Consider the following 12145-nt stretch of genomic DNA (forward strand, 5'->3'; position numbering starts at 1 on the left):
TTACCAGTCAGAGGTTCAGTCATCATTATTACCAGTCAGAGGTTCAGTCATCATTATTACCAGTCAGAGGTTCAGTCATCATTATTACCAGTCAGAGGTTCAGTCATCACTATTACCAGTCAGAGGGGCAGTCATCATTATTACCAGTCAGAGGTTCAGTCATCATTATTACCAGTCAGAGGTTCAGTCATCATTATTACCAGTCAGAGGTTCAGTCATCATTATTACCAGTCAGAGGTTCAGTCATCATTATTACCTAACTCAATGACCATTAAATGGCCCACAGAGGGACAGTCATCACTATTACCAGTCAGAGGGGCAGTCATCATTATTACCAGTCAGAGGTTCAGTCATCATTATTACCAGTCAGAGGTTCAGTCATCATTATTACCTGTCAGAGGTTCAGTCATCATTATTACCAGTCAGAGGTTCAGTCATCACTATTACCAGTCAGAGGTTCAGTCATCACTATTACCAGTCAGAGGTTCAGTCATCACTATTACCAGTCAGAGGGGCAGTCATCATTATTACCAGTCAGAGGTTCAGTCATCATTATTACCAGTCAGAGGTTCAGTCATCATTATTACCTGTCAGAGGTTCAGTCATCATTATTACCAGTCAGAGGTTCAGTCATCATTATTACCAGTCAGAGGTTCAGTCATCATTATTACCCGACTCAATGACCATTAAATGGCCCACAGAGGGACAGTCATCATTATTACCTGACTCAATGACCATAAAATGGCCCACAGAGGGACAGTCATCATTATTACCTGACTCAATGACCATTAAATGGCCCACAGAGGTGCAGTCATCATTATTACCTGACTCAATGACCATTAAATGGCCCACAGAGGGACAGTCATCATTATTACCTGACTCAATGACCATAAAATGGCCCAGAGGTTCAGTCATCATTATTACCAGTCAGAGGTTCAGTCATCATTATTACCAGTCAGAGGTTCAGTCATCATTATTACCTGACTCAATGACCATTAAATGGCCCACAGAGGGACAGTCATCATTATTACCTGACTCAATGACCATTAAATGGCCCACAGAGGGACAGTCATCATTATTACCAGTCAGAGGGACAGTCATCATTATTACCTGACTCAATGACCATTAAATGGCCCACAGAGGGACAGTCATCATTATTACCAGTCAGAGGTTCAGTCATCATTATTACCTGACTCAATGACCATTAAATGGCCCACAGAGGGACAGTCATCATTATTACCAGTCAGAGGTTCAGTCATCATCATTACCAGTCAGAGGTTCAGTCATCATTATTACCAGTCAGAGGTTCAGTCATCATTATTACCAGTCAGAGGTTCAGTCATCATTATTACCAGTCAGAGGTTCAGTCATCATTATTACCAGTCAGAGGTTCAGTCATCATTATTACCAGTCAGAGGTTCAGTCATCATTATTACCAGTCAGAGGTTCAGTCATCACTATTACCAGTCAGAGGTTCAGTCATCACTATTACCAGTCAGAGGTTCAGTCATCACTATTACCAGTCAGAGGTTCAGTCATCATTATTACCAGTCAGAGGTTCAGTCATCACTATTACCAGTCAGAGGTTCAGTCATCATTATTACCAGTCAGAGGTTCAGTCATCATTATTACCAGTCAGAGGTTCAGTCATCACTATTACCAGTCAGAGGTTCAGTCATCATTATTACCAGTCAGAGGTTCAGTCATCATTATTACCAGTCAGAGGTTCAGTCATCACTATTACCAGTCAGAGGTTCAGTCATCATTATTACCAGTCAGAGGTTCAGTCATCATTATTACCAGTCAGAGGTTCAGTCATCATTATTACCAGTCAGAGGTTCAGTCATCATTATTACCAGTCAGAGGTTCAGTCATCATTATTACCAGTCAGAGGTTCAGTCATCATTATTACCTGACTCAATGACCATTAAATGGCCCACAGAGGGACAGTCATCATTATTACCTGACTCAATGACCATAAAATGGCCCACAGAGGTGCAGTCATCATTATTACCAGTCAGAGGTTCAGTCATCATTATTACCAGTCAGAGGTTCAGTCATCATTATTACCTGACTCAATGACCATAAAATGGCCCAGAGGTTCAGTCATCATTATTACCAGTCAGAGGTTCAGTCATCACTATTACCAGTCAGAGGTTCAGTCATCATTATTACCAGTCAGAGGTTCAGTCATCATTATTACCAGTCAGAGGTTCAGTCATCATTATTACCAGTCAGAGGTTCAGTCATCATTATTACCAGTCAGAGGTTCAGTCATCATTATTACCTGACTCAATGAGAGCACGCCTCTTTCTCTTTTTATCATTGTCCTTCTTCTTCTCCACCTTGGGGCTGGTGATCTGGAACACATCATCATCATCATCATCCTCACCACCATCATCATCATCCTCACCACCATCATTATCATCATCCTCACCACCATCACCATCATCATCCTCACCACCATCATTATCATCATCCTCACCACCATCATTATCATCATCCTCATCATCATCACCCTCATCATCATCATCACCCTCATCATCATCATCATCACCCTCATCATCATCATCACCCTCATCATCATCATCACCCTCATCATCATCCTGTTCATCACCATGGTCATTATAATCATAGTCATTGTAGTCGTGAGCTAAGCAGTGTGGTTGGGGTTAAGGTTGGGGTTAAGGTTGGGGTTAAGGTTGGGGTTAAGGTTGGGGTTAAGGTTGGGGTTAAGGTTGGGGTTAAGGTTGGGGTTAAGGTTGGGGTTAAGGTTGGGGTTAAGGTTGGGGTTAAGAAAGTGTAGAAATAGGGATTTAGCACTTTGTGGCTATAGAAGCTAGCGCCGACCAGTTCACTGACTAGAGACTCTGGTTTATAATAATAAATACCTTGGTGGCCGACCAGTTCACTGACTAGAGACTCTGGTTTATAATAATAAATACCTTGGTGGCCGACCAGTTCACTGACTAGAGACTCTGGTTTATATTAATAAATACCTTGGTGGCCGACCAGTTCACTGACTAGAGACTCTGGTTTATATTAATACCTTGGTGGCCGACCAGTTCACTGACTAGAGACTCTGGTTTATATTAATAAATACCTTGGTGGTCGACCAGTTCACTGACTAGAGACTCTGGTTTATAATAATAAATACCTTGGTGGCCGACCAGTTCACTGACTAGAGACTCTGGTTTATAATAATAAATACCTTGGTGGCCGACCAGTTCACTGACTAGAGACTCTGGTTTATAATAATAAATACCTTGGTGGCCGACCAGTTCACTGACTAGAGACTCTGGTTTATATTAATACCTTGGTGGCCGACCAGTTCACTGACTAGAGACTCTGGTTTATATTAATACCTTGGTGGCCGACCAGTTCACTGACTAGAGACTCTGGTTTATATTAATAAATACCTTGGTGGCCGACCAGTTCACTGACTAGAGACTCTGGTTTATAATAATAAATACCTTGGTGGTCGACCAGTTCACTGACTAGAGACTCTGGTTTATATTAATAAATACCTTGGTGGTCGACCAGTTCACTGACTAGAGACTCTGGTTTATATTAATAAATACCTTGGTGGCCGACCAGTTCACTGACTAGAGACTCTGGTTTATATTAATAAATACCTTGGTGGCCGACCAGTTCACTGACTAGAGACTCTGGTTTATATTAATAAATACCTTGGTGGCCGACCAGTTCACTGACTAGAGACTCTGGTTTATATTAATACCTTGGTGGCCGACCAGTTCACTGACTAGAGACTCTGGTTTATATTAATAAATACCTTGGTGGCCGACCAGTTCACTGACTAGAGACTCTGGTTTATATTAATAAATACCTTGGTGGCCGACCAGTTCACTGACTAGAGACTCTGGTTTATAATAATAAATACCTTGGTGGCCGACCAGTTCACTGACTAGAGACTCTGGTTTATAATAATAAATACCTTGGTGGCCGACCAGTTCACTGACTAGAGACTCTGGTTTATAATAATAAATACCTTGGTGGCCGACCAGTTCACTGACTAGAGACTCTGGTTTATATTAATACCTTGGTGGTCGACCAGTTCACTGACTAGAGACTCTGGTTTATAATAATAAATACCTTGGTGGCCGACCAGTTCACTGACTAGAGACTCTGGTTTATATTAATAAATACCTTGGTGGCCGACCAGTTCACTGACTAGAGACTCTGGTTTATATTAATACCTTGGTGGCCGACCAGTTCACTGACTAGAGACTCTGGTTTATATTAATAAATACCTTGGTGGCCGACCAGTTCACTGACTAGAGACTCTGGTTTATATTAATAAATACCTTGGTGGCCGACCAGTTCACTGACTAGAGACTCTGGTTTATAATAATAAATACCTTGGTGGCCGACCAGTTCACTGACTAGAGACTCTGGTTTATAATAATAAATACCTTGGTGGCCGACCAGTTCACTGACTAGAGACTCTGGTTTATAATAATAAATACCTTGGTGGCCGACCAGTTCACTGACTAGAGACTCTGGTTTATATTAATACCTTGGTGGTCGACCAGTTCACTGACTAGAGACTCTGGTTTATAATAATAAATACCTTGGTGGCCGACCAGTTCACTGACTAGAGACTCTGGTTTATATTAATAAATACCTTGGTGGCCGACCAGTTCACTGACTAGAGACTCTGGTTTATATTAATACCTTGGTGGCCGACCAGTTCACTGACTAGAGACTCTGGTTTATAATAATAAATACCTTGGTGGTCGACCAGTTCACTGACTAGAGACTCTGGTTTATATTAATAAATACCTTGGTGGCCGACCAGTTCACTGACTAGAGACTCTGGTTTATATTAATACCTTGGTGGCCGACCAGTTCACTGACTAGAGACTCTGGTTAATAATAAATACCTTGGTGGCCGACCAGTTCACTGACTAGAGACTCTGGTTTATATTAATACCTTGGTGGCCGACCAGTTCACTGACTAGAGACTCTGGTTAATAATAAATACCTTGGTGGCCGACCAGTTCACTGACTAGAGACTCTGGTTTATATTAATACCTTGGTGGCCGACCAGTTCACTGACTAGAGACTCTGGTTTATATTAATAAATACCTTGGTGGCCGACCAGTTCACTGACTAGAGACTCTGGTTTATATTAATAAATACCTTGGTGGCCGACCAGTTCACTGACTAGAGACTCTGGTTTATATTAATAAATACCTTGGTGGCCGACCAGTTCACTGACTAGAGACTCTGGTTTATATTAATACCTTGGTGGCCGACCAGTTCACTGACTAGAGACTCTGGTTTATAATAATAAATACCTTGGTGGCCGACCAGTTCACTGACTAGAGACTCTGGTTTATAATAATAAATACCTTGGTGGCCGACCAGTTCACTGACTAGAGACTCTGGTTTATAATAATAAATACCTTGGTGGTCGACCAGTTCACTGACTAGAGACTCTGGTTTATAATAATAAATACCTTGGTGGTCGACCAGTTCACTGACTAGAGACTCTGGTTTATAATAATAAATACCTTGGTGGCCGACCAGTTCACTGACTAGAGACTCTGGTTTATAATAATAAATACCTTGGTGGCCGACCAGTTCACTGACTAGAGACTCTGGTTTATATTAATACCTTGGTGGCCGACCAGTTCACTGACTAGAGACTCTGGTTTATAATAATAAATACCTTGGTGGCCGACCAGTTCACTGACTAGAGACTCTGGTTTATATTAATAAATACCTTGGTGGCCGACCAGTTCACTGACTAGAGACTCTGGTTTATATTAATAAATACCTTGGTGGTCGACCAGTTCTCTGACTAGAGACTCTGGTTTATAATAATAAATACCTTGGTGGTCGACCAGTTCTCTGACTAGAGACTCTGGTTTATAATAATAAATACCTTGGTGGCCGACCAGTTCACTGACTAGAGACTCTGGTTTATAATAATAAATACCTTGGTGGCCGACCAGTTCACTGACTAGAGACTCTGGTTTATATTAATACCTTGGTGGCCGACCAGTTCACTGACTAGAGACTCTGGTTTATAATAATAAATACCTTGGTGGCCGACCAGTTCACTGACTAGAGACTCTGGTTTATAATAATAAATACCTTGGTGGCCGACCAGTTCACTGACTAGAGACTCTGACCAGTTCACTGACTAGAGACTCTGGTTTATAATAATAAATACCTTGGTGGTCGACCAGTTCACTGACTAGAGACTCTGGTTTATAATAATAAATACCTTGGTGGCCGACCAGTTCACTGACTAGAGACTCTGGTTTATATTAATAAATACCTTGGTGGCCGACCAGTTCACTGACTAGAGACTCTGGTTTATAATAATAAATACCTTGGTGGCCGACCAGTTCACTGACTAGAGACTCTGGTTTATATTAATACCTTGGTGGTCGACCAGTTCACTGACTAGAGACTCTGGTTTATATTAATAAATACCTTGGTGGTCGACCAGTTCACTGACTAGAGACTCTGGTTTATAATAATAAATACCTTGGTGGCCGACCAGTTCACTGACTAGAGACTCTGGTTTATATTAATAAATACCTTGGTGGTCGACCAGTTCACTGAATAGAGACTCTGGTTTATAATAATAAATACCTTGGTGGCCGACCAGTTCACTGACTAGAGACTCTGGTTTATATTAATAAATACCTTGGTGGCCGACCAGTTCACTGACTAGAGATTCTGGTTTATAATAATAAATACCTTGGTGGTCGACCAGTTCACTGACTAGAGACTCTGGTTTATAATAATAAATACCTTGGTGGTTGACCAGTTCACTGACTAGAGACTCTGGTTTATATTAATAAATACCTTGGTGGCCGACCAGTTCACTGACTAGAGACTCTGGTTTATAATAATAAATACCTTGGTGGCCGACCAGTTCACTGACTAGAGACTCTGGTTTATATTAATACCTTGGTGGTCGACCAGTTCACTGACTAGAGACTCTGGTTTATATTAATAAATACCTTGGTGGTCGACCAGTTCACTGACTAGAGACTCTGGTTTATAATAATAAATACCTTGGTGGCCGACCAGTTCACTGACTAGAGACTCTGGTTTATATTAATAAATACCTTGGTGGTCGACCAGTTCACTGACTAGAGACTCTGTTTTATAATAATAAATACCTTGGTGGTTGACCAGTTCACTGACTAGAGACTCTGGTTTATAATAATAAATACCTTGGTGGCAGGTTTCTTCTTCTTCACTTCTTCGTCTGTTGAGACGGATTTCTTCTTCACTTCTTCGTCTGTTGAGACGGATTTCTTCTTCTTCTTCGTGGATTCCTTCTCCGTGTGGAGGGTTCCATCCTGAGATGGTTTCTGTGCTGCGGGTTTGCTTGATACAAAGAACCGCCTGATGTCCTAAGAATGGAACGTGGGAGAGGAAATGAGTCCACTGAGCCTAATTGACACCCTATTCCCTATATAATGTACTACAGGGCTCTGGTTAACAGTAAACAGTGCACTGAGCCTAATTGACACCCTATTCCCTATATAATGCACTACAGGGCTCTGGTTAACAGTAAACAGTGCACTGAGCCTAATTGACACCCTATTCCCTATATAATGCACTACAGGGCTCTGGTTAAAAGTAAACAGTGCACTGAGCCTAATTGACACCCTATTCCCTATATAATGTACTACAGGGCTCTGGTTAACAGTAAACAGTGCACTGAGCCTAATTGACACCCTATTCCCCATATAATGTACTACAGGGCTCTGGTTAAAAGTAAACAGTGCACTCTATAGGAATACGGTGTAATTTGGGATCTATCCTAGACATTGAATGACATTTGATTTGAAGACGTGCATTGCTAAGTTACACATGAGCGATATGTTGCGTGGACAGATTCAGTATCTAGTTCTGGTACAAAAACATACTTTATATTTAAACTTGATTTAACTCGGCAAGTCAGCAAATGACGGCCTACCCCTGGACTACGGTGGGCAAAAACTGCGCGACCCTATGGGACTCCCAATCACGGCCGGATGTGATGCGGCCTGGATTCGAACCAGGGACTGCAGTAGCCTAAGAGAGCTGCGCCATTCGGGAGCCCAGTTTAGCTGCATCAGTTGCTGTAGTTCTACTACCGTCGCATATTTATATTTATGATCTGCCCGTGTAAAAACGCCACTTGATGCCATCATTTTGTCGTCCGTATTGACCAGACGACTGTCACTTTCATGTTTGCCATGTAAAACAACTGACTTGCAAAGATAGTCAGCTTCGTGCATTGTTTTCATTAGCATGATAGCTCGTGAGTCAGCTAGAAATCCTACTAAAACAACTACAGGTTGGGATCTAGTTGGCTTAACGAGCTTATTCGGTACATTCGTAATAGCTCGTGCGTCCCCTAAAACAGTAACATGCGTCCTGACATTTGCATTCCTATGCAATACTGAATCACTTGTGTTGCTGTTGTCAGGGAATGAGTTGTTGATTTGGACCTACGATGCATAGACGCCGTGACTTACCATAATCCACAACAAAATAAATGAGTTTTTCTTATTGATCGTGATGAGACTAGTTTACACCAGCAGCTCCTTTAAAATAAAAAATCCTCCTTGGCGCGAAGTGTGATCAGAGCGGAAGTGGAAGAGGAAGAGGAAGACCCATGTCGGGGGGGGAAAACGTGTCTCCCTCCAGCAGGTGGCGTTTTTGTCCTTGTTTCACCCATCAGGCAATTCGTTTTTTGTGTCGGAGGTCAATAAAGAGTGTCGAATTTAATCAACAACAAAATAAATAAATGGTTTATTTGCTACGTGAGGTTTCTTTTTTTGTAATATATATAATGTAAGTTTCGTAATGCTTTAAGTTGTTGCGAATGTACCGGTATAAGTAGGACACGTCACGTCCCGGCAACTTTGAGAATAAACACTTTATATATCGGAGATTTTTATTTAATTTATTTCTCCTTTATTTAACCAGGTCGGTCAGTTGAGAACAAGTTCTCATTTATATCTGCGACCCAGACCAAGATAAAGCAAAGCAGTGCGACACATCTACCGGAGATGTTTATGCATATCTATAGAAGGAGGCTACTAGTAGCATAGGATCTCTCCACATGTTCACCTGAGACACTCTGACAGTATGTTTTATATTGATCCCGAGGATACGGGATCCTGATTTAACGTTCATTGTTAATGTGTTTATCTTTCACGGAATATTCTTTATCCATAAAATGAAGAGAACAAACCCTTGCTTCACACTCTCTCTTAAATTATTTAAATATTATTTAGAAATAATCAGAAAATGTAAAAACAAAATAGCAATCCGCACCGTAAAAGTATTTAACAAATTGATAATGATTCTTGATATGTTAGGTTTATGTACTCTTGTTTGAAATTTCTGTTTTTTTTTTATTTGTTGTGTTCATAATAATTAATAAATATATATTTAAATCGTATCTCTCCACATTGAAAACAGGCGGTTTCGTGTATTCATTACGCCGAGTCTGTTGCATAAAGTTGATTAAACGGAAGCAAATGGCACGAAACGGGGAGGAACCCACCCTGCATTTGTCCAATAGAAACTCTCGTTCTGATCTGTCTGCTTCCGTTTGGTTCTTTAAAGGGAAAACGGGGAGGAACCGACCCTGCATTTGTCCAATAGAAACTCTCGTTCTGATCTGTCTGCTTCCGTTTGGTTCTTTAAAGGGAAAACGGGGAGGAACCCACCCTGCATTTGTCCAATAGAAACTCTCGTTCTGATCTGTCTGCTTCCGTTTGGTTCTTTAAAGGGAAAACGGGGAGGAACCCACCCTGCATTTGTCCAATAGAAACTCTCGTTCTGTGCAAATCAAATATGATTGGTCACATACACATATATTTATCAGATGTTATTGCGGGTGTAGTGAAATGATTGGTTCTTAAAACTGTTTTCGTAATGAGTACGACCCGGAAGCTATGCACCATGCCTCAATGTGTTTCATTGATGAGGACACAGCCAGCAGTTTATAAAGACGAGAATACGTATTCTAGCTCAGGTAAACTGCTCCAAAACGTTATTTAATTAATATGGCCTTTTTACAACGTTTACACACCCTTTTTGACGCAGGTACTGTGTGTTCTTAGAGATGTTTTTCTTCAAAATATTTTATTTAATTAGGCAAGTCTATATTAGCTGTGGAAATGTATGTGCGAATGTGAACGGTCCCAACGACACAGACAACTACAGACAGACGTCCAGTTTAAAGACCTCCCTCCACTCTCAACAGCTCTCTCTCTACCCAGGGAACTACAGACAGACCTGCAGTTTAAAGACCTGCCACCACTCTCAACAGCTCTCTCTCTACCCAGGGAACTACACAGACCTGCAGTTTAAAGACCTGCCACCACTCTCAACAGCTCTCTCTCTACCCAGGGAACTACAGACAGACCTGCAGTTTAAAGACCTGCCACCACTCTCAACAGCTCTCTCTCTACCCAGGGAACTACAGACCTGTAGTTTAAAGACCTGCCACCACTCTCAACAGCTCTCTCTCTACCCAGGGAACTACAGACCTGTAGTTTAAAGACCTGCCACCACACTCAACAGCTCTCTCTCTACCCAGGCGACCAGAGATATCCTATTACCCAGAAACACACGTACCTACCAGTCCCTGTTCTGAGGTAACATGATGTACCTACCAGTCCCTGTTCTGAGGTAACATGATGGGATCCTACCAGTCCCTGTTCTGAGGTAACACTGATGGGATCCTACCAGTCCCTGTTCTGAGGTAACATGATGGGATCCTACCAGTCCCTGTTCTGAGGTAACACTGATGGGATCCTACCAGTCCCTGTTCTGAGGTAACACTGATGGGATCCTACCAGTCCCTGTTCTGAGGTAACACTGATGGGATCCTACCAGTCCCTGTTCTGAGGTAACACTGATGGGATCCTACCAGTCCCTGTTCTGAGGTAACAGTGATGGGATCCTACCAGTCCCTGTTCTGAGGTAACATGATGTACCTACCAGTCCCTGTTCTGAGGTAACATGATGTACCTACCAGTCCCTGTTCTGAGGTAACATGACGTACCTACCAGTCCCTGTTCTGAGGTAACACTGACGGGATCCTACCAGTCCCTGTTCTGAGGTAACATGATGTACCTACCAGTCCCTGTTCTGAGGTAACACTGATGGGATCCTACCAGTCCCTGTTCTGAGGTAACATGACGTACCTTGTATTGTTTTCACAGGATTCTTCTTAGTTTTTGAAAACACTTTGCAGATCTTTGTGACACGACTAATATCCAAACACTAACATTGCAGCCCTCTGAACAGACCCATTTTTTTTTTTACAGCTTCAGACTGTTGTGTTAATCAATGTATTTCTATGGGCTATAGTAGTAAAGGCCTAAATCAATGTCTCAAATGAAGAGGTTCCCAAAATAAGAAATTTGAGTAGTTAAATTATCCTTGGTATGACTTTCTTAAAACAATTACACGTAATTTTAGAACACCCCCCCCCCCAGAAAAAGTCTTAAGACTCCATATTAATTTATATCAGGACAGTTATTTTATTTTACCAGTTAAGAACTAATTCAACTGGTCATTATCCACGTAGAAGTAGAAACCAAAAACTAACTTGACTGTTATAGACAGGGGTGCAGTTGTCGCTAAGACTCTGATCTGGTGTCAGTTATTCATTTCTCACACTAACGGTTAAGATGAAGGGGAAGCTGATCCTAGATGTGTACCCAGGGGAAACTCCTCCCCCCAGAGCGTTCGATTGGTCTGATTACTACCTGTGAGAATGCACTATAACATGTCAGCCAATAGGAACCAGAGACGGAATTTGTGGGTGTAACAATAGAATTCTAAATTCAGTATTTCATGCTGCATTCACACCCAAGTGGGATGTTGGAATTTACCAGTTTTGTGAAGGCCTAAATAACAGCTGGATTGCTTCACCTGATTTTAACTCATGAGAAACTCCGGATTGGCTCAATGGTTAACAGTGTCTAAATCCATCTGCTTTGTAAACAAAGTGTAAAAAAAAAAAAAAAAACATTTTCCCATTGCAATTTAATCTGCCAAAAAAAAGCAGGTTATTTTCTTTAGTAGGTGAGGTCAGAGGTCACCATGTGGGAGAAGAAGCGGGCACTCATGATGATAGCTT

General features: G+C 41.6%; 1 protein-coding gene across 4 annotated transcripts in view; it reads right to left on the reverse strand.

The window, feature by feature from the left end:
• The window catches only part of rfc1 (replication factor C (activator 1) 1), a 56011-nt gene extending 47336 nt beyond the window's left edge, over positions 1 to 8675 (reverse strand). For all 4 annotated transcript variants that reach the window (XM_046338622.1, XM_046338623.1, XM_046338621.1 and 1 more), the window contains exons 1-4: positions 8517 to 8675; positions 7303 to 7403; positions 7221 to 7269; positions 2288 to 2360 (exon numbers count right to left, since the gene is read on the reverse strand). In XM_046338622.1, the coding sequence (XP_046194578.1) occupies positions 2288 to 2360; positions 7221 to 7269; positions 7303 to 7403; positions 8517 to 8519 (226 nt within the window). In that variant the 5' untranslated portion in view covers positions 8520 to 8675. The remainder of the gene's footprint in view (positions 1 to 2287; positions 2361 to 7220; positions 7270 to 7302; positions 7404 to 8516) is intronic.
• Positions 8676 to 12145: the final 3470 nt, after the last annotated feature.

The sequence above is a fragment of the Oncorhynchus gorbuscha genome, unplaced genomic scaffold (assembly GCF_021184085.1).
Source record: "Oncorhynchus gorbuscha isolate QuinsamMale2020 ecotype Even-year unplaced genomic scaffold, OgorEven_v1.0 Un_scaffold_2045, whole genome shotgun sequence".
NCBI lineage: Eukaryota > Metazoa > Chordata > Actinopteri > Salmoniformes > Salmonidae > Oncorhynchus > Oncorhynchus gorbuscha.